Genomic DNA, 24,341 nt, shown 5'->3' on the forward strand with positions numbered 1-24,341 from the left:
ATGATGTAAAAGTAAGCGTTGATCTCTTGCTGTAGAGGTGGTCATACATTAATGAGTACCCCGACTGACATCACAAAATCAGAGACGTAGAGAATGACGGGTTTTTGCAGCTTGGTTTCAATAAATGCTTTTAATGCGTTGAGGAGGACGTTTTGAGATCTGAAACTTACAGTATGTTTTTATAGTATAATTAACTCATATGTCAAAAGATCAAGGACAATTTGATGTCTCATGACATGTACCCTTTAATATAAAGGTTTAACAAAAATGGTTTAACCATTAAAATATTTTTGTAATCTGGGTGGTACAAAAATTTAAAGTGACAGTTCACCCAAAAATTCTCTCATCATTTACTCACACTCATGTGTGACTTCTGCATTTTAAAGGGGTCTCTGCAATTAATGAGGACATGTGACTTTGTAAATTAAATCTGGCATCAACAATCTTTAACTAAAAGTAACGACAGCATTTTTTGAGAAGGTAGCTGACCTCTGCGAATGTTCCTGTCTTTTCAATGTTATCATGATTTCTACAAGCCATAAAATGCAATATTTTAGAAAAAACAAAACATGGAAATATTTTATGTGGGCCCTATGTGGGAAAATTATTCTTACCCTTTTAGGGTTAAATTAAGACTTTATTTGTAATCATGACATCATGTTTAAGCAGCCATTTCTGCAGAAATCCAGATTCCTAGAAAGACAGTGAACTTTTTCCTTACAATTCTATTTTGAAGGTGCTTGCACTGATCTTGTGCTCTGTTAAGTTTTGCTGAACTCACGATGGGTTACAGAAATGTTTCTAATAACATATCGCCTGCAGTGTTTTGTTCACTTTTGTAACATTTCTGCAAAAGAGGTGTGACCTTGTCTTGATTCATTAGAGCACTCTTACATTGGAATTTTACCTCTTGGTACAAGTGATCTTTTAGTGCTTTTCCAACTAAATAAAAGATCCAAACAAGAAAAAATGTAAATCTTTAAAACTTTTTTTGCCTGTTTATAATTAATTGAGTGCTTGCTTAGCTAGACAGTGTGAGATTTATTAAAGTCACAGGAAACTCCCTCCATTTCTCCCTTTTGTGTCTTTTTTCAGTTTGTTGCCTGCTGTGTTTCTTTTCTAACAGCTACTCTCTCATTATGACTGTCCTGCTTCTCTGATACCATCCATCTGAAATGCACTCATTATTGATCTGTTTTTTTCAAACTCCCTCGTTCTTTTTTTCCCCGTTAGAAATATCAGCTCTGTTATAACAGCTGTGCAGTAGTGTTGTCGCTCGCCTGTGACCTCTCACTAGCTGATGTTTCCAACAAAGAAGCCATTTGCCGAGGCCTAATCGATGAGATGTTTTCTTGTTTGTTTTTTAATGGTCCTTTTATGGCTGATGCGGTTCTCCAGCTAAAAAACAAAACAAAACAAAAAAAAACCCAACAACAGTAACCGCACCAACAAACAATGAAAAGCTATCGCTCTCATTCTTTGACTGGGGTGCACTGGTAAAGATTTTTTCCTCTATCTCCAGCATATTGATCTATTTGTAGTTGCATTCTAAATGCTGAACGATGTGGGGCTGGCAGACTATTTAGTATTAGTTGTTGCCAAAATAATTTGAATTTTTCAGGGAAATGACATATCAAGCTCTCTGTGCTCATTTAAAATAATGGGCGCAGAGGGGGTTCATAATGGGAAGTAGATTTGGAGCTATTATTGGCTTTTATATTTAGACCGTACTGCTTCTCATCACTGCCAATCATAATGCAATAATAAGTATTTAAAAAGTGGTGTTCACTGTTTTTATTTGTCTGCTACTCGACCTGAGCCCAGTGGAACCCAACAAGCATTTGGGTTTCAGGCCGGGTCCGAGTCAGTTTTTAATTTACAACTTTTTGCATTGATTTCAGCCTTGTAATTACTGAAAAAAAATACCATTATTTTAAATATATTATGTTTTTATTTTTTAACGTAACACATTTTGTGTACATGCACACACTCACTCCATCATTGAGTCATAACCTAGCGAACTGTTTGCGAGGGAATTCGTTTCAGTCTTCAATTTGACCGTACCAATTGGGTTGGGTCAAGTCAGGACACAAGGTCTTGTTTACGGGCCGGGTTCAGGCTTCAGCATAATGTCTGTGCAGTTCTCTAATAAAGAGAGGATTGTTGTTTGGTAATTAACCCTAAAATGGTTTTGTATTATACAGCAGTGTTGGGTTTGAGTCCACCTTAGTTGAGTCCGAGTCAAGTCAGAGTCTTTAAACAATCAAGTCCAAGTCCAAAAGGGGCCGAGTCAAATTCAAGACTGAGTCCATAACAGACCGAGTCCGAGTCAAGTCCGAATGAATCTGTTCATGTATCTGAATCAGTTTTTTTCTACTTCATTTTCAATTTGTCCATTCAATTTAGTGTAGTTTTATCTAAAATTATGGGTGAAATACATATAATGTAATTAATTAAATACATTTAATGTGTTTAATACATTTAATAAATGTTAATATTAAAACATTTAATAATTCCCATAAAATTAAACAGAAAATAAAAACAGAAAAGATCAGATACCATTAGAAATGTATTTTTTATTCTACTACACTTCACACTTTTCAGTCCTCCTGCTGTGTCCTAGGGGCCAGTTGCGTAAACATAGCCATTAACTTAAGACTTCATATAACAATTAGTCTGACTAGCTAAAGATGCCATAGAAAGCCGGTTGCATAAAACAAACTCACAGTTGTCTTTAGTAGACACTGAACAGCTTTAAAAAAAATAGCTGTGGACGCTCAATTCAGTTTTCATTAGCTGAAAATATTTGCTTATTAGAGGAACACAATGCTTCAAAATGGATTCAAATGAACAAATTTAGTGATTTCAACCCAAATAAAAAAATAAATAAAAAGTCAAAGTCTTCTACAAAGTCTCAACTCAAGCCCCTTCAGTGCTCAACTGAAGCCCCCACCAGCTCAACTGTTATTTTCCATGGCAACATAGAATGTCAATGAAAGTTAGCCTAGGGGTCTGCTGTCTTACATTTTGGTCTTTAATTAGACCGATCTAAGTTTTTATGCAACTGACTGAAAAAGATGACCAAAATTTTAGACGACTAACTAGTAAGACTAGTCTCAAAATGTTTTATGCAACCGGCCCCAGGTATAGCCTACTTCCCTAAAGTTCAGATCAAATTTTTTGACAAACTCTCCTTGAGCTGATGTGTTATTCTTTTCACATTATAATTAGTATGGATAATAGGTGAATAGAGACTTCTCCCCTCACTTGTGTTCTTCATTGTATTTTCAGACTTTTTTGACATTGAAACGCAATAGAAGCTTACAGGTAACACACAGATGTTGCGCTACAAATATGTAATGGACTGTGTTGTACAATTTCCATCATGGTCTATTTCATCCATCATATTAGTTTAAATTTCCCTGATCCCTAGCATATTTGATTTTGTCTCGATATAGTCAACATTTTCAGTTAGAAATGGATTTGCGTAGTAACGTAAGTCTGATAAAACGTTTGTTCTGTTTAATAAATTGCAGAGTTGTGGAACGTACTTTTAAAAGTGTACTTACATTATTGATATGGGACTACAGATGAAAATTTGCCAATTTGGCTAAATCTGGCACATTTTACATTTCTTTTGTATTATTAATGTGTATTGTCCCTGATTAAATAAATAAATAAAAGAAATAAAAATAAAATATTTCTGGATGAGAGTGGCAGAGCATGTGTGGCGATACACACATACAGCATGAGTGCGCGGGCAAGAGAGAGAGAGAATGTACTTTGAAAAAGTGTGCGCTGCCGCTCTCAGCCAGAATAATCACACGTAAGTACATACAGTATATACACAGAATGTATGATAGTACTAACTGTGGAGAGCACATCAATATGAAGACAATCCAAATCCCGGACATTTAGAGGCAATTTTGAAATCCCGGCCAGACGGTTTGGTTTTTCAGGTCTGAAAAAGAGGACATGTCCGGGAAAAAGTGGATGTATGGTCACCCTATATTACATGATTTTTTTTACATTGCATCTCAAATACCATGGACTCGACTGGACTCGAACAAAAAGTCAAGTCCGAGTAAAAATGCACCCGAGTCTGTGACAAGTCCAAGTCCATTAAAATTGGACTCGTGACTCGGACTTGAGTCTGAGTCCGAACTCGAGTACCCCAACTCTATTATATAAGGAATTATATATATATATATATATATATACATACATATGTATGAATTAAATGTTTACATCTTTCATAATGTGACACCAAGTGACTCAAGCTATGTTTTTAACACCAAAACATTTTTAAAAGGGTTTACACATTAAATTGTAATTTTTGGGTCTTGGAAAATAGCAGAAAATTAATTTACTGAGGTATCTTTATATTCTTGCTCTTTTAAGGGTCAAGTAGCAGATGTTTGCACAGCTTTCTTAGGTCTTTTTGACGCACATGTACTACAGTATATACCTACTGTACACATATGTACCCTAATTACTTTGTGCGTAAACAGGCTGTTAAAGTGTAAAAAGGATGGCATGTAACAGATCTGTGCCATTTGTGTCAGTTTCACAGCGGAGTCAGAACGTGAGAGAGAGGAATGGATGGAGGCAGTTCAGGAGTCCATTGTAGAGGCGTTGTCCAATTACGAGGTGCTGGAGAAGGTTTGGTTCAACAAGTCTAACAGGAAGTGCGCTGACTGTCAGGCTCCTGAGCCAGAATGGGCATCAGTTAACCTCGGTGTGGTCATCTGCAAAAATTGTTCAGGTGAGAAAAAATTCTGACTGCACACAAAGATCAGACCAAGAGAAAACACACAAAGCCTTAGAATTGAAGGTGGACACACACTTACATCACAGAAAATGACAAAACAGCCACACACCGATTCATTTATATTTGCCATATATTTATATTTATATAGCTAAGCTATAGTTTGAGCAAACTATATACTGTATATATAAGCCGGATCTCAACATCATATACAGTAGCCACTGTAGGGAAGAACTCAGATGGGCAAAAGATGCTGGGAAACCAAAGAATGTGCTGTACCTGGAGAATTTTTCTTAAAGGACAGTTCACCCAAAAACGAAAATTCTCTAATCATTTACTTACCCTTATGCCATCCCAGATGTGCATGACTTTCTTTCTTTTGCTGAACACAAATGAAGATTTTTAGAAGAATATCTCAACATTGTAGGTCCATACAGTGCTAATGTATGGTGGCCAGAACTTTTAAGCTCCAAAAATCACAAAAAGGCCACATAAAAGTAATCCATATGATTCCAGGGGTTAAATCCATGTCTTCAGAAGTGATATGATAGGTGTAGGTGAGAACAGATCAATATTTAAGTTTCACTTTCACTTCCACATTCTTCTTTTGTTTTTGGCGATTCACATTCTATGTGCATATCGCCACCTACTGGGCAATTAGGAGAATTCATAGTAAAAATGGACTTAAAGGTGCACTAAGGATGCAGCATCATTCAAACGTAATAGTTTTCAGTTACTGATGCCAGTGTAAAAATTCACAATGCACAGACAGCCATGATTACTTTAACCAATGAGTAAAAGTCAAATAATAGGATGGTTACTGTGATTAAGCGAGTAGTATTCGGCTGGTCATATGATTCTAACATGGCAGACCCCATGTGTGGTCCCTCTCCATGTAGAATAAAACAGCTTTTGTAAGCTTACTGATATAACTGGAGTCTTCATTTTAATGTGAGTGGTCATGATTTCCTACATACAGTATGTTTCAAAATTACAATTTATTTCTTAAGGAGTACAGCTTTTTTAATGAGGAAAAAATTACTTAGTGCACCTTTATATAGTCCTTTTTGGACCTTCAAATTTCTGGCCACCATTCACTTGCATTGTATGGACTTACAGAAAATCTTCGTTTGTGTTTAGCAGAAGAAAAAAAGTAATACAAATCTGGGATGGCATGAGGGTGAGTAAATAATTACAGAATTTTCATTTTTGGGTGAAATATCCATTTAAGAAAAATCCTCTTGGTATTGCACATTCTTTGGTTTCACTGCTCAGTAAAAAGCAGGGACTCATGCACAAAAGCAGTCATTGATCATCGAGGAAGCAACACACCATTTTAAGAAACAAGGGGATGTACTATAAACTTTTAAACAGGATCTTTTGTGTAAATTCAGTTATTGTTTTGTGTTGAGTAATATGCGTATGTAAATATCTGTTATGTCAAAAAGCTTTGTCAGGGCAGTAATAATTATAAAACAAAATGCAAAGTGTAACATCTTGCAGATTCTGCAAGGGGGATGTACACTTAAGCTCTCAACTGTACATATACAGTGTGTGCAAAATCCATAAGCGCTTCTAGCCCTACTACACCATTTGTCCTCCACTCAGTTTTTCCCAATAAAATTGCCATTTCTAAGATTATTCTGACCAGCCGCTGACACCACAAATGATTTTATTATTTCAGCCATTTAATATTACATCAGGTCATGATACAAGAGGAAAGACTGGCTGAACGTGTGCTGAATAAGCCATAGAGTGTGAAGACATTTTTCTTAAATGTGTACTGCAGCCTTCATGAAATCTGTGGCACAGACACTTTAATTAGCTGTGCCTCTGTCTTTGATGATTAGGAGAGAGAATGAGAGAGAGAGAGAGAGAGAGAGGGAATATAAAAAAAGCTAACGATTAAAGGAGAGCAAATTGTCCTCAGTAGGTGACAAAGAGTGTGCGAAAGAGAGAGACAGTTGAAGTGATTTCTTCTTTCTCACAATCCATCTACACATTTATAATACTTATCTGATGTTCCTCCTTGTTTTTTTTTTTACCCTGTTTCTCTTTCTCTCACTCACTCTCTGATATCAATCAGGATTGGTAGCTCTGTGACAGATATTTGGGTTTGTCTGTTTCTTTACATGTGTAATGGCAATAAGTTCTTTAAATCGAAAGCTGTGATTGGAGACGTTCACACTGCTGTTTCCATAGAAACTCTGAGAATGTACATTTTTCAACTCTTCATTCCTTTTATTAGTTTGGTATAAGGAAACAAAACGATATAAGTGAGTTAAAGGGATAGTTGACCCAAAAATGAAAATTCTTTCATCATTTACACAGCCTCATGCAATCCCAAATGTGTATGACTTTCTTTCTTCTGCTGAACACAACAATTTCTAGAAGAATAACTCAGCTCTGTTGGTCCTTACAATGCAAGTGAATGGTGACCAGACCTTTGAAGCTCCAAAATGCACTTAAAGGCAGCATAAAAGTAATCCATAAGACTCCAGTTGTTAAATCCATGTCTTCAGATGTGATATGATAGGTGTGCGTGAGAAACATATCAGTAATTAAGTCCCTTTTTACTATAAATCTCCACTTTCACTTTCACATTCTTTCACATTTTGTGCCTCTCACTGTGTGTTTAAGGTACTTTTATGTCTTGGAAGTTTACATAGATGGCACTACAAATCCCTTACTGAGTCCCCTTAATGCACACACAGACACAAAACTTCTTTAGTCCTGTTGGATTTCAGGCGGCTCTAATGATATTTGATGGCAAACTGGTACTCTAAAATGCTGCTAATTATGCTGGAAAATCACACGCACCATATTCAAATATGTGTTTCTCCCTGCCATGTTTAATTCATCTGTTTCACACATAAACAACGACTATGACGGTGCCTGGAGATCAGCGAAATAAATGCACAGACCAAAAAACACAATTAATTACTTATGATTCATTAGCAATTAATGTCTTTTTCGCGCCTTTCATTTGCAATTATAGCTGTAGCAGGCTGGAGAAAAGAGTGCCAGGAAAGGATATGATGAAATGTATAATGAGTGCAAGTCTTTCTGTGTGTATATCATATGAGTCATTACTTTTATACGCTTTCAGTTTGAAGCTGTGTTTAGTTTCGAGTGGAAGTGAGACTAACAGTTTCTCTACACAGGAACACTATATCATCTGGTTACTAACACAGCTTCAAGACATACTGTTGTTGGCTGTTTAATTAACCCTAACCTAGTTTCCATCCACGTTTTGCACTGTTTTGTTATCGGCAAAGTGAAAATGCACAATGTTTTTTTTTAGAGAAATTTGCCGTATTCTGCCTGTTTCCATTCAAATGGCCTTTTATCAATAAAAATGGTGTGCGTGATGACATCATGCTTAAAAAAACACTTTGTCGCATAAGTTTTCGCAAAAGAAATGTGCCCTTAAGCCATTTCCATACAGAAATGTGTGTATATCGCTAATTGTGTATCTTTTGCCTTCCAGATGTCCCTAATTTCTTTCCCCCGAAGTTTTGGTAAAATGGGGAGAGTATTGAGACAATTCATTGAAATTAGCCAGCTACTGTCATTTTAATTTCACAAATAAATGCAATCAGAAGAGGAGGAATTGCAGTCAAAAGGGAGCAGTTGCCCTTCTGATAGGACTGTAATATTGGTCCTGATGTTGCGCCTATCGCAGGTTGCCACCGGTTCCGACCCGAAAGTGGATCTTCACAGCCCTGTTCATGCTGGCAACCTGCCCCAAGTAGTGGGGGAAACTTTCGGTCTTAGTATAAGGACTATCCATCGATGTGTAAATGTTGTGTGCACAGCTATTAAAGAAAAATGTATGCGGTGTAATATCAGGGTTTACATATGATACATTCCTGATATTCAATAGGCTATTTTGAACAATCATCTAATCTAAAGCATTGCCATCACAACTGCATTATGTCCCACATATTTGTCCAGCAACTTTTAACGACCAACTGAACTTGATTGTCATCTCAAATAAATTTTAGCGTCATAATGCAATTTACATTTTCTGAAGAAGCTCAGCAAATGCGTTCCGAGGTAAAGAGGGTTAGATTTAAAATATTTAAAAATTTTAAAATGTTCAAAAGCTAGTTTTCTGAAAGTGATCTCATTGGACAAAAAGTTTTGATAGTTTATAGTCTTGAACATTTTTTAGAACATTCTGAGAATGTCATTCAGCCAACTTTTTTTCATCTACAGAACAGGGTAAGGCTTATTGAAGAAAAGGCAATTATATAGCCCTAACAATATTATATTTTTTTCATTTGGTAATTATTATGTTTTTATTTAATGCTTTATTTGTTTGGTAATTTATTTTATTTAATACAGGGAATTTTGCCAGCATTTTTTCAAAAGTAAGCTAAACAATAATTTAATAGAATCGGGCTATATGTTAGTATTCCAAAAAAAGCACACTGAAGCTTTTCTCCTAGTATTGTGTATTTATTTTTTATTTAAAACATCTTCGTGCACAGAAATTATATATTTTTTGTATTTTGGGCTAATTCCATGACTACCGTCTATTATTTTGAATGCCATGGAAAAGAAATGTAATAAATAAACGTATGTGTACCGCGATTAAAGTAATCACAAAGAGTGGCCATTCATTTGTTCTCCATGATAGGAAATATTTGTGTTGGCACTCCTGGAAGTGTCATGACGCAGATGTGTTTGCAGTATCAGATCTGTGCAGGTATGCCGTTAAGACCAACCCATAACAGTGCGAGTAATGCTTCAAGGACAATGAATTACCTTGTCGTCATGATTAACACAGGCTAACGATTGGGGTAAATTCTGTCATTTAACACTATATTTTTGCATTAATGCCAATCTTCTCGACAAAAAGTGTTTCCAAACCAGATTTTTGTGACATTTGAAGTATCAATATAGAGTTTATGTGCTAAACGAAAAAATATTATGTCGACACTTGTGAAATTTTAGCATTTACATCAGCTATATCGGTAAACTTTTTGATGCACTACACTTTTTGTTGCAAAAAACCCTTGGATGGAAACGTGGTTACTGTTATAGTTGTGCAAATTTCAGATTAGTGTCTGTGTCCAGGTCAGCATCGGTTCTTGGGCCCTGGTATCTCAAAGGTTCGCAGTATGAAGTTAGACAGCAGCATATGGACCAATGAACTTATTGAGGTACCAATCTCTCCAATTTTTAATGCATTGATTTTAAAGGTGTACTCTATATATATATATATACAGTATATATATATATATATATATATATATATATATATATATATATATATATATTTTTTTTTTTTTTTGCTTACAGCACCTTTAATGTATTCCGCATGTAAAAAAAAAATATCCAAGATAAAGTGAGTAATATTCGAATGGTCATGTGATCTCAACATGGCGGGCCCCATGAGGCAACACACTATATGTAAAATAAAAATGCTTTTATTATGCAATTGTACATGATTAAAAAATATTTTTTTCAAGAGTACTATTCATTTAGTTGTGTAAAAGTAGAAAAAAATGTCTAACTGCACATTAAAGGGATAGCTCACCCAAAATCTAAAAATCTGTCATCGTTTACTCACCCTATTTTTGCTCCAAACTTGTATAACTTGTATGTTCTTCCATGGAACACAAAAGGAGACATTCAGAATGTAAGCCTCAGTCACTGAGGTTAACATGTCGTCTTGTGTGTCGCAAAAGAATGTAAGTCATACTGATTCGGAACAACGTGTGGGTGAGTAAACAATGACAGAATTTTCATTTTTGAGTGAACTATCCCTTTAAGTGTATTTAATTTACATTCTGTCACTGTCCATCTCTCTAGCTGTTTTTAGAGGTTGGGAATAAAAATTCAAACAGCTTCTGGGCAGCAAATCTTCCCCCAGAGGAAGAGCTTTGCAAGCAGCCATCGTCAGAGCAGCGGGCACTCTTTATTCGCAGGAAGTACAAGGAGAGGAAGTACAAGAAAGTTCTGGAAGGTCTAAACACCCAGGAGGAACTCAACAAGGTGTGTGTATGTGTGTGTTTGTGGTGTGTGTGGTAACGTTGGCCTTTGACTCAGTGTTATTTTTTCTCTGCCTCATTAAAAGGCCCATTAGGCCAGAAGGAAATGTTGGTGGTTGTGTGTGCGTGCGTGTGTGTGCGTGCGTGTGTGTGTGTGTTTACACCTGTTGTTGCTCCGGCTCACCTGGTAGCCCAGGTGTAAATCAGGGTTACCATAGTAACTGACTCCCACAGATTTACGGATCAGGTTACCAGGGTTTTATTAAAACCATGCTAAGATTTTGCTTATGCATAGCACAGAAAAATGCACCTTCAATCAAAGTGCTGTACAAATTAAAATTTTGGCTTTTTAAACTTAATTTTAGAGGACAGTAGAGGCAGACAAGAAAATCAGGAACAGGATCTGAACATGAACCAGGCCGAATTCGAACCCAGATCCCAGCGAGCCAACTGCTCTTGTACTGTATATGACTTAACCATAGCTCCGAGAGAAAACACCATGTATTTTTAATGCCAGAAATTACATAAATTGAAAGAAGATAATTGATGTATTTTGAATTAACAGGCTTCCCTGTGTATATGCATAATAATTACCACATCACTATGCTGAATTTGTATGCGTGTTTTGATTGGTCCTGCTGAGTTTGTCCATATTGTTCTTTCCCTAAGCCAAAAAGACGCTGTTTTCCTCGCTATCAGCACAAACAGAGATCAAGCCTGCTTTACTTCCCCAGAGACGAGGGGAAAGGAGAGGGAACGAGAAGGGAAGAGAGGATTGGAGAGGGGAGGGGAAGTGGAACTGTGGATTAGGTGTGTGTGTGTGTGTGTGTGTGTGTGTGTGTGTGTGACTGGAGCATCACTGGGGAGTTTTCAGGGCTCTTCTAAAAAGTTGTACAATTGCTAACTGTGTGTGAAGCTAAAGTCAGAGAGAGAGAGAGAGAGACTGAGAGAAAGAGGGAGGGAGAAAGAGAGATAAAAAAGTCTAGGTACATCCAGAGGTGAGATTAGATTATAAATGGAAAGGTGCATTTGGGAAACAAACAGAATGCTCTAAAAACAATCCACCCCTGTCCTCAAAGTTTCTTGTTCAAGCTCTGATGTGATTTACAGGTATGTCTTTAAGTTTTTTTTTTTTTTGCACTTTTTGTCTGATACTTTTGTTTAACTTGAAATTTTTGAGTTTATAAGATATAAAAATACTACTAGATTCTAAATGTTGGGTGCCTTTGTGTGTACAGTGCATGCGACTTTAAGTTTTCCAAAGTTGCACAGTACACATACAGTATATGACATCTTCTATATATGGCATCACTGCTTTTCTTTTTGTGGATTTATACTCCTAAACTCCAATTAGACTCGTTAACTCGGTGACCTCCAGAAAGTCTCTTCAGCATACGAGACCTAGTGAACACACACACACATGCACTTAAAGGGATGCTCTGTGGGGTTGTGTCATGCTCTGAGGTGACACAGGAACTGCTGTAATGCTTTCCCATCAGGATTATGCACCATTCAGAATTAAATTTCGAAGTCCTTTTAAATTCAAATTAAATTCCCGAATCTGAATTGAGGTACCAAACAGGATGTGGAATTGTAATCAAAAAAAAAAAAAAAAAAAGAAACGCTGTGAGTGTCATTTTTAATAATTTTATTTTTTAGAATGATTTACCAATAAACATGTTCACAGGGATTTTCTGAAACATTAAATGGTATTAATAATCAAATGAAAAACTACACAGTAAATTTGTAATTAATTCAAATACATTTATACTGTATATATACTGTGTGTGTGTGTGTATATATATATATATATATATATATATATATATATATATATATATATATATATATATATATATATATGTATGTATATATATAAACTACCGGTCATAAGTTTTGAAACACTTGACTGAAATGTTTCTCATGATCTTAAAAATCTTTTGATCTGAAGGCGTATGTTTAAATATTTGAAATTAGTTTTGTAGACAAAAATATAATTGTGACCCCATATTAATTTATTTAATTATAAAACTAACATTTAATTTAAAATAAAAATGTTTTTGAAATTGATGACTTGGATCAAATAATAAAGAAAAGCAGCCAATAAGTGCCCAGCATAGATGGGAACTCCTTCAGTACTGTTTAAAAAGCATCCCAGGGTGATACCTCAAGAAGTTGGTTGAGAAAATGTCAAGAGTACATGTCTGCAAATTCTAGACAAAGGGTGACTACTTTGAATATGCTAAAATATAACTCAGTTTTGATTTATTTTGGATTTTGTTTAGTCACAACATAATTCCCATAGTTCCATTTATGTTATTCTATAGTTTTGATGACTTTACTATTATTCTAAAATGTAAAAAAATATTATAATAAAGAATGAGTAAGTGTTTCAAAACTTTTGACCAGTAGTGTATATATATGGATGGATGGATGGATGGATGGCTGTTTCTGAGCATATGGGGGCCCTAAGTGAATTCCTACTTGGAGGAGTCCCACTCCCCCACCCAAGAATGACCCCACAATGCAGTCTTAAACAAATTTGAATATATTAAAAAAAAGGTTCCCCTGGTAGCTCAGAGCCAATAATACCACATATAGCTAGAAACAGCCCTTGACATACAGACAGATAGATAGATAGATAGATAGATAGACAGATAAACTTTAATAAATTGTAATCTATTTTGATGGTTGTGTTAATTATGACTAGTTTAGAAAAATATGTCAGTTATTAATTTTGATTCAGAAAAATATTAATTTTGGCTATTTATGCCAAATTATTTCCTTATAATCATTTTTTCTATTGTTTATCAGGGAATAAACAGGCATAATTAGTCAAAATGAATCATGTCATTTTATTTCATTCTTGTCATTCCAATTCCAATTCTGGGACGAGTACAATTCAATTCAAATTCCAGCTCATGAATCAAAAAGAAGCCTGTTTTTAAATTCTGAAATTTTCCCAACCCTGCTTTCCATAACTGAAATTTACATGTGTGTGTGTGTGTGTTTGTCATTGTGATGTATTTGGCAGCGGCAGGTATAGGCATTAGAGTACATATTTGTGGTTTTGGATGTGTATGTGTGTGGTTTACTGTCTCAGTGTCCTTGTTCTCAGTGGATCTGACTTGTTTGAGGGGGATCGATAGCTTAGCTGGATCAGGCTATGTTAGATGAAAGCAGTGTTCGACTAAATTACATTCGCCCGCTCACTCTCTCTCTGTCTCTCTCTTTCTGCTTTTGGAGAGACACACACTATTGTATTTATTGACTTCTTCCCCCTCCATCTCCTTTTAATTGGACAGACAGTATTCTTTATATGGATGCCACATTTCCTGTCAATGTCAATGTTATTTTCTGCTAGAATGCTAAACCATTCTGCTGCATTCAACAAATGTTTGATTTCCAAAGCTGCAATAGGAATGGTGCTTTTAACACTGTTGTAAGTTAATTCATCATGTGCTGTCAGTTTAGGTGTATTCTTTGTGCATCGGCTTGCATGTGTGTTAGGGCTGGGTGATACGTCTTAAAAAATTATATCTCTATATTTTTCAGCCTATGGACGATATTCAATATATATCTCGATAAGAATGGTGCTCTAAAATGGCTCAAACTTTTTTTTGTTTTTTTTTATCAGAGGAACCATCATTTCATCCACATAGCCATTGTAGCCAAGTAGATTGAATATTTTAAAGACATTAAATACAAATCTAAATATTTGTTTTTCATTAAATAAACACAAGGGAGAGTGAAATTCAATCATTGTCATCGATATGCACTTTATATATATATTTCATACACAATGATACATAGTAGCTTAACAAAAAGCATTATTGACCTTCAAATGTTTTTACTGTGCACAGCTACTTCACTGACTTATTTTTGAAACCCCAGTTGAACATTGCATAATAATAAATTATTACTGTGGGACACGTATTACAATATAATGCTGAATTATCATTATTATTCTGATTATTAGATTTGCGTTATACAAAAGTAATATATTTCTGCCCTGTTTACTTCATCTTCACCTTGGGGCTTTTATTTTGACACCGAAAGTGCTGCAGTATTTACTTCAACTTCACAAGGAGCTTTTATTTCTACACAGAAAAGGCAATAGACCTTTTTCACACTCTGGGTTTTGGAACGCGGAAGTAAATGACTGCAGGGTAAACTTCGACAACAGTGAATGGGAGTAAATGGGAGATCACAGCAAATATTATTTTCACTTACCCATTTGCTCCAAGAACACAAGAAAAAATCCACTATAACATTTGAATGACTTTCCAGAAAAAAAAAAGAAAAAAAACTCTCAGCAGCTGTAATCGAAACCCCCTCGCCGCTGTGGTAATTCATTTTTTTAAACTGATTCCAGGGTCATATAACACAAAGCATAATGTTATAAACTTACACTCAATATTTAAAAAAAATGATCATATAAAAAAGTTGCTAGATTTACGCTGCTTAAAGACGGAAACGCGTCATCGCAGTCTGTGAAAAAGGTCTATGTGTATTTGACAGTTTACAATGTTCTGCATTTCACGAATCTCGTGTTAGTAGATTTGTATAATAACTTGTAACAGTTACTAATGTTTGGAATTGCACGAATGCTTGAACCTGCATTACTTTGATTTCTCAATGCACGTGAACTGATCTGAGAGCGCCGCCATGCGAGTGCACACAGATCAGTGCATTACTGGTTTGTTCTGAATCACACACAGACCGTTTATCTGTCTTTAAATCACAGCCTTTTGTGGATTAATTATCACAACTTGCCATTCTGATGTTATTTTGTTTAATTGTGCTGCCCTGAAGGATCATGAAATTAGTCTACTGATGCGCTCTTGATGAAACTTAATGGCCAAATGAAAGCACATTGAAATCATCGCGATATTGACGATATTGGTCAATTTTACATCATCAGCAAAATTATCTCGATTGTATCGTTAATATTCGATATATTGCCCAGCCCTAGTGTGTGTGTGTCTGTCTGCATAGTTTGTGTACAAACTTTTTTGCTGTGATGTGCAATCACAGGGATTTTTCCTGCTGGCCCAGTTGGAGCATAGTTGAGTTCACTGGCCCCACCATAAAAAATATGAAATTGTTTTGTTAGCAACATGTTGTTTGTGTGTATGAATTAAATATTCAACTTTAATGATTTTTTTTTTTTAAAGTAAACAAACAAACTTCAATAGTAAATTGCTTTTAAAAGCTGGAAATTATACAACTGTAATATAACTGAAAAGGCTGTGATGTCAAACACACCTTTTTATTGGAAAATGATACCATACTGTGCAAAACATTACTGATTTGTTTTATGCTTCCAAAAAAATGTAGTCAAAATCTGTTAGTCAGCTAGATAATATTACCTTGTTGAGAATTCAGCAGGATATGCAACAACATTAGTAAGTAACAACATTGTTCAATTTATTAATATAAAACCTTTTTCATTTGAAAGGTATAAAAAGACATTTACATAATCAACAATCATTTGACTCAACATTTGATTCAACTGTGTTGGCCAGCTAGATAACCTTGGTGATATATTTACATAATTCACAACAACAATGTTCAATACACAAAAAAATCCAAATGTTTACGTTTGCAATACATAAAACATGCACATGATCAGCGGACGTCAGATTGTTTGAGTATAATAGTGTATACTCAGGCCCATAAACAAATTCTTACACTGGCATTGGGTCACTGGGCAATCTGTATTTTTGCTCTCTGAATCATATATATATATATATATATATATATATTTAAAACAATTTTGTTCCTATCCTCTGTGTGTGTGAAGGCCCTCTGTGCAGCGGTGGTTCTGCCTAATGTCCTGCAGACCATGGCCCTGGTTTTCAGTGGGGCAGACATAATGTGTGCGACGGGTGACCCTGAGCACTCCACTCCATACCTGCTGGCTCAGAAAGCAGGCCAGAGACTGCAGATGGAGTTCCTCTACCATAACAAGCTCTCAGGTGTGTGTGCTCACGAAGCAGTGTCTGTCATAAGTACAGGTATGGAGATAAAACAGTATCAAAACATCACAAATGCACACAACAGTCCACAAATGCACGCAACAGATACACAAATACACACAACAATCCACAAATGCACACAACAATCCACAAATGTATGTAGCAGATCCACATATGCACACAGCAATTCACAAGTGCATGCATCAGATCCACACACGCACAAGGCAATCCACAAATGCACTGTGAATTGAGCAGATGTGTGGATCTGTTGTGTGCATTTGGAAATTGAGAGCGCATGTGGATATGTTAAGTGCATTTGTGGATTGCTGTGTGCGTGTGTGGATCTGTTGCATGCATTTGTGAGTTGTTTTGATACTGTTTTATCTCCATACTGTCATAAGTAAAGGACAGGTTGAAAAATAATTTCAAGGAATAGATCACCTAAAAATGAAAATTCTGTCATCATTTACTCACCCTGCCACATTCTAAACCTGCTCGATATTTCATTTTCTGTGGAATATTTGCATTGGTGTCCTGCTTTTCTGTATGTACTGCCTATGTGCTGATTGGTTAAATGATTGGAGGGGCCCTGTTTGGTGCTCAGATTCAAATTGTCATCACAACTGGCATTACTCACAGGCTAATGGAGGACTCACTTAACCCTACCTCCAAACATAATCTCCCTTGAAAGTGTCTATAATTAGCAGTAGTTTGTGTTTGTGTGTGTCTAGACTTGATTGCATTGAACTGTCATTACATTGCTCATTTGGGCCCTTTAAAGGAAGTATGCCAACTATCCTAATTAAGCTATCTGTTTTACATTGCCAATATTTTGTAAAGCTCCCATCGTAACACCAGCAGGACAACATTCGTGTAACCTCTAAATCTGCGTGGAGTTGTGGCCTCATTAACTTAATGGCTTGTTTATGTGATTCTCAGTCGGATAATCCAATCATGATCTTATTTACACACACACACACACACACACACACACTCACACACACACACACACACACACACACACACACACACATGTTGGTGCGGCTATCCTTATGAGGACTCTCCATAGACATAATGATTTTTATACTGTACGAACTATAGATTCTATCCCCTAACCCTACCCCTAAACCTAACCCTCACAAAAAAAATTCTGCATTTAAAGAAAAAAAAAAACATATTTTAGTATAATACCCTTGTAATTACCAGTTTGTAACCTTAAAAAATGTCCTCGTAAACCACACAAACCTGCCCACACACACACACACACACACACACACACACACACACACACACATTCTTAAAGGATTAGTTCACCCAAAAATTAAAACGTCATCATTTGCTCACTCCAATGCTATTCAACACAGTATTATTTTCTTCTGTGCAGTACAAATGAAAGATTTTTTTTTCCATACAATAAAAGTCAATAGTGATTTTAAATACCAAGCTCCAAAGAAGCACCATAAAAGTATTATAAAAGCTAACTTATGGCTTCAGAAGATATGGAATATAGTGTACATGTTGTGTAGTACATACCCAAATTTAAGTCATTATTCACTGATAATCTTCCCCTCTGCCAATGCTCTCAAATATCATTATTCATTGATAATCTTCCCCTCTCCCAATGCTCTCAAATATCTTAAACTGGATAAAGGGTTAACTTTTAAAGGTGTAGTTCACCCAAAAATGAAAATTAATTCATTATTTACTCATACTCGTGTTGTTCTAAACCAAAATGATTTTCTTTCTTTTTCAGGACACAAAGGGATATAATTTGAAAAAACATTCTGCTCAGTGATGTCATACAATGGCAGTGGATGGTGACCACCTCTTCAAGTTTCAAAAGGATGCAAAGTATAATTCAGAAGTCTAATAAATTATCCTATGTGACTCCGAGTACTAAGGCTGGGCATAGAAATGCATCTCTTCTTCGACTTCAGTCTCTTTAGTCATGTTTTGTAAGTTCGGTTTTCTGGTTTGTGTGCAGCTGTGATGTGTTTTCTGTTGTTAATATCTCTGTGGTGGTCCGATTGTAAAAAAACAAGTGAGTTTTTGCTTGAATGCCCCATCTCTTGAGAGGGGGCAGCTGAACTGCTGCTTTTGTGCACTCTCATGAACAGGAGAGCAATGGTTGGTCAAGATTTTCACGAAATAATAAATTAGTTTTCGGTTTGTTTCTCACCAAACCTTATCCTATGCCTTTAGAACAAGGCATGCATCACATGGAATAATTTAGTAGACCTTTGAATTATACTTTTGCATCCTTTTGAAGCTTGAAGGGGTGGTCACCATCCACTGCTATTGTATGACATCACTGAGCATTATTTCAAATTGTTTCCCTTTATATACTGAAAAAGAAAGTTATATGCTATTCCTGTATTTCCTCAATAAATTGCCACAATTTTTGTTGTTCTCTTGGATTACTATATTCCAAGGAAAAATACACACATGAATACTTTTGAATATATTGCTTATGCAGGTTCTCAATCTGCATGTTTAAAGCATATGTGAAGTGATTGCCAAATTAGACTCCTCTCTATCCTATCTCATTATCACTTTTAATACCTATCATTTGAACAGAGAGGTATAAGTGGCTGGAGGGAAGAGATGGATGAATGGAAAGATCCCTCATTTAAAAGGGTTTTCAATTAAAGTTATTCGAGCTTTTTCCATGTTGGGGACTGGAAGTGCATGATAAAATCTCGCCAGGGCTGCCGGCCCTCCTGAACAAAATTGAACCTGAGCATAGTAGCTAATTCAATCTAAATGTGATAAGGTAGAAGGTGGAAAAGTACGTTTAAAGCGAGAGAGGTGGGGGGCTGGGTTGGAAGAGTAGATGAAGAGGTACTGTAGAAAAAGGGGAGCATGGAGAGTCTAATCTTCTAACCTCCAACCTCCTTGTTTGGAGAGAGGTTTTGCCGGCCTTCGGAGCAAATAACCTTAGGCAATGAGATATCCTGTTAAAATGCAATCAATTTAGCTGTTAAAAGTAAATTTGAAGCTTTTTTACACCTTGGATGAAGACTGTCCGTTTATCAAAAAGCTTCAAAAGTAAACAGTTCTTAAATACTTTGAATTTAAGTTGAAAGAACTACAAACAAACTAGAATCGGGAGCTGGGTTTGCATACTGTATAATGAGACTGATCTCCACACAAACAGAATTCCAATCTCCACCACATTATAGGATTATTCCTAATCAGCTGTTCTTCTTCTTTTTTTCTTTTAATCTCTCTCTGTATAGATTTTCCTAAACTGGAGGCAGCATTTGACAGTAGTTTTCCAGCCGCTGTTTGTTCTTTCATGGACGGATTTCTCTATTGCTCTGTGAATACAGGCAAGTCCACTCTGGACAGGAAAGGAAGACCTGGTGAGTCCATCTGCTATTACATGCATCCATCTAGAAAACCACCTCTTCATTTGAAAATTCATCCAAACAATGGCTTATAATGAATATTCATCTGCACTTCCCGTTTATCCCCCACCCATGGCTGGAAATTGTTGCATCGTATTTGCGAAATATGCACAAATCACACACACACACACACACACACACACACACACACACACACGTACGGTATCCATCTCAGAATCCCTGCTGTACACTAAATCCCCACAAAGATGTTCTTTTTTCAAAGATGTTAAAAATGTTTAATCAGTGCTTCTCTTCTCATCTCTATATCGTCTCTCTGACACCCACTGTGCTCATGCTGTTCTTCTCCAAACATCTGGAGCGGGCCGCTGGTGGTTAGGTGGGAGTTGTCTCTGGGGAGAGGGCCAGGAAAGGGCCCTACATTAAGTTGGACTCTTGGTGGAGTAATTTAAGCATCTGGAGCTCATGTTCCACTATAGGGTCTTATGTTTTTTCCAGCTTGTCTCTATCTAGTATCTTGTGGGATATCTGTCTCAAGCTGTGGTTGCCCGCTTTGGTCCTCTGCTTGTTTTTCCTGATACCAGTGTGTGTATGTGTGTGCTTATGAGCACTAAAATAATGCCATACATAGTTTTCATTTATCAATTAACATCAAACTTAGTCCAGTAAACATAAAAAAATCTAAATCAATATTTGGCATGACCATCTTTGCCAAAACAGCACCAATTCTCCTAGGTACACCTGGACACAGTTTTTCTTGGTTTTTGGCAGAAAGGATGTTCCAAGCTTCTTGGAGAATTCACCACAGTTCTTCTATCTCTTTAGGCTGTCTCTATTGCTTCTGTCTCTTCATGTAATCACAGACTGACTCGATGTCCAGTGGGGGGCTCTGTGGGGGCCATGCCATCTGTTGCAGGGCTCCCTATTCTTCTATTCTATCCTATTCTATTTGCAAAAGGAATGTTTTGGATAGAGGTCTGCACAGGCCTTAAAATGAAACCCGACCCGAACCCAAAATCGCTCACTGACTTTATGATTTCTTCTCCTAGCAAGTACTGTTGCAATAGGCTGTATTTTATGTAAACATATAGGCAACATTAGTTACAGTATTGTAACTGTAAACACACAGTTTTTAAAGGTGCACTCAGTAACTTTTGTATTTTTGTCATCTTGGACTTACACTGACACCTAGCAGCTTGGATGCAGCAGCATTTAAAATCAGTAGTTTTCAGTTTCAGATGCCATTGTAGAAATAAAGAATTCACAGTCAGCCATGGTTACTTTGATCAGTGAGTGAAAGTGTCAAATAACAGGATGGTTACTGAGATTAATCGAGTAGTATTCAGCTGGTCATGTGATTCTAAAATGGCAGTCCCCATATAGAATAAAACAGTTTTTATAAAGTTACTGATATGACTGAAGTCTTCATTTTAATGTGAGTGGTTATGATTTCCTACATATATTGCAAAATTACAATCCATGTCTTTAGGAGTCAAACTTTTTAAATGAGGAAAAAATGACTGAGTGCACCTTTAACAAGGCATGGCAGCCCCGCAGTACACTAGAGCAGAAGGGGGGAAAAACATTGCCTTACCCTTTATAAAGCACTGAAATTTTGCTTGGTGTAGAACAATCTGGAATAATGTTAAACAATGTAACAGTCACCTCTTTGCAGCCTGAACTTTTTCAGAACACTGAATCTTTGTGATACCTGTGCTAAAAACAATCTAGATGCAGCGCAACGAATGAAACAGAACTTTGACATACATGTGTCAAAAATGTGCCGGTCCTGCACGAGAGACGCTAAAGAAACAGCAAGACGCAATGTTGAACAGTCAAAGACATTCGTCCAGCATGTGTTTATGTAGGAATACTATAGAACAGAGCAGATGCACACAAAAACACGTTCAGTTTCAACGGCCCCTAACTCATCCATTCATACGTGTCTGAGTGAGAGCGTGTGCGCGAAACAAGTTTGGTAGGCCTGTTTATTTTTTCATTAATTACAAACCCGACCCGAACCCGAAGTCCTACTTAACAAACTGACCTGAACCTGGCACGATACCCGATGGGTTCTCGGTTCCCGTCGGGCGCAGGTTAGGTTGCAGATCTAGTTTGGGAGTCTAAAATGTATATTTCCTATTGACACACTAAAGCTGAAGGTATAAATAAACATCTTAGGACAAATGTTTTTGTTAAACATCTTAAGACTTTTGCACAGTACTGTAACTTAAAAGTAAATGTGACGACCATTGGATACTTCAAAGAATGTCTGTTATGCCAGTAATTTTGTCTATAATAACTGTGCAAATGCATACTGTACAAGCAGCGTGATACAAACAGTGATATATAAAGAATGATGGATTGATAGGCATCAATTTGAGATTTATGATTATCAATATGAATACTGGTGTCTGTGCAAATAACAATAATCAACAATTTATTCATTTGGAGTGTTTTGTATGGAGAGTGAACATTGTACAGTAGGCAGAACCTGCAATTTGAAAATCTTGAAATGAATGTATGGATTCAGATGGGAAAAATGTATTTGTGTTTTAAATGTTATTTATTTATTTACTTAATTTTATTTGATGTACCTTTACCCTTCAATTCATTCAACCACCGCTTATGTATATAGCCTATAGACAGAGATGTGATGCCATGTACAGTATTCAATGATATGCTTAGAATATGAAAACTTGAGGCAGTGAAAATGCATGTTAGATCCAGTGTACACAAGACCTCTCTCTCCGTCTGAAGATATCCATATATCAGAGTTCTGTCTGATATCCAAAACCAGTCAACATCAACAGCTTGTTATGTTAACTTACTCTCCAACCAGCCCAAGAGTCAGCAGGGGGAATACAGAAGAAGGCAGGAGACGAAGTGATGGTAAAAATGAACAGAGTTTATTTAATAATCTTGAGAGTTCAGTCTATAGGCATGCACACGAGTACTTCAAAACAACGCACAAGACATTCAAAACTACAATGGCGGACTACAGGACTGTGTTTGTGCTACTCAAGATTTTGAGTTTATTGACGCTTCTCCAGCAAAATAATTGTAGTAATAAAGCAACCTCATCGTCCATCCAGACAAAATTGCTCGATGCTTTTGCCATCTTCATTGTTTGTATTCACCGCTCTGTGGAAGAATGCTTATGTGCGCAGGCGCGTTTTTAGACGTTTTCGCGGATCCGTGTGAACGGGGATCGTTTTGACAACGTTGTCGTCTGTACGCAAAATTTTCAAAAACGCAAAGGAAAACTTTTCCGTTTTTTGTGCATCGTTGTCGTGTAAACGTACCCTTAGATAGCTTGGTGTGCGTGTGTGTGTGTGCATAACTACTGTATAGTTCGGGGACAAATTTGTCCCCAGAAATGAACTAAATCTGACAAACCCTCCCTTTGGGGACAATTATGGTAAGTGTTTTTTTGTTGTTGTTGTTTTTTTAACTCTTAAATTGCTAAACGTTTTCTTATAAGGTTAGGGTGTGTGTTAGGGTTAGTCTATACAGTAGAAATTATAATTAACTTTATATTTAAACAGTAGAAGGATATGGTATGTCCTAATTTAGATAGCTTGGAAATTGTGTGTTTGTGTGTGTGTGTGTGTGTGTGTGTGTGTGTGTGTGTGTGTGTGTGTGTGTGTGTGTGTCTGCCTGCACTGAGCTTCCACTGACACTGACAGAGGAATCATGCTTTTAGGGGAAGTGGAGAAAACAACCACATCTGCCCCTTCATAAATCATGCAGTGGTATTTCTGTGTGTGTTTGTGTGTACATGTGAAACACCCCATGCTCTAAAGGGGACAATGTATCTAAAACAAGCTCCCATTGCCTCTCACCGTTGGAAGCTGTGGGTCTCCATGCCGGGGCAACTTCTCAATCAAGACTCATTCATTTCATCTGGATCAATGTTGTGATCCTTTCATAGCAAACAACATCCATCCGCAAATGAAAGAACGACCCCATGAGGTTCCGCCTGTGCAAATGATGAATCAAGATTATTTTGAGGCATGTCTGTCGATGACTAAACCTCTTAACTATGCTGTGCCGGGCTCCAGACTATAAACTCACATACATATGAATCATTTTACTCATACACCACACATAAATGCTCACAACACTTTGTTTTGACCTTTAGAGTTTTAGAGTTGTGTCAAAACAGTTTTACTGTGCTGTAATTTAGAACAATATGTTATTTATTGTGTTCAATAATCTA

The 24,341-nt window shown here is 36.5% G+C and overlaps 1 protein-coding gene across 2 annotated transcripts in view; it reads left to right on the forward strand.

Moving 5' to 3' along the window:
* The window catches only part of LOC127452073 (arf-GAP with Rho-GAP domain, ANK repeat and PH domain-containing protein 2-like), a 154,445-nt gene that overhangs the window by 59,958 nt on the left and 70,146 nt on the right, over nucleotides 1–24,341 (forward strand). For both annotated transcript variants that reach the window (XM_051717252.1, XM_051717257.1), the window contains exons 11-15: nucleotides 4,566–4,765; nucleotides 9,854–9,939; nucleotides 10,592–10,774; nucleotides 16,577–16,751; nucleotides 19,991–20,116. In XM_051717252.1, coding sequence (XP_051573212.1) covers nucleotides 4,566–4,765; nucleotides 9,854–9,939; nucleotides 10,592–10,774; nucleotides 16,577–16,751; nucleotides 19,991–20,116 — 770 coding nt within the window. The remainder of the gene's footprint in view (nucleotides 1–4,565; nucleotides 4,766–9,853; nucleotides 9,940–10,591; nucleotides 10,775–16,576; nucleotides 16,752–19,990; nucleotides 20,117–24,341) is intronic.

The sequence above is a fragment of the Myxocyprinus asiaticus genome, chromosome 2, assembly GCF_019703515.2.
Source record: "Myxocyprinus asiaticus isolate MX2 ecotype Aquarium Trade chromosome 2, UBuf_Myxa_2, whole genome shotgun sequence".
NCBI lineage: Eukaryota > Metazoa > Chordata > Actinopteri > Cypriniformes > Catostomidae > Myxocyprinus > Myxocyprinus asiaticus.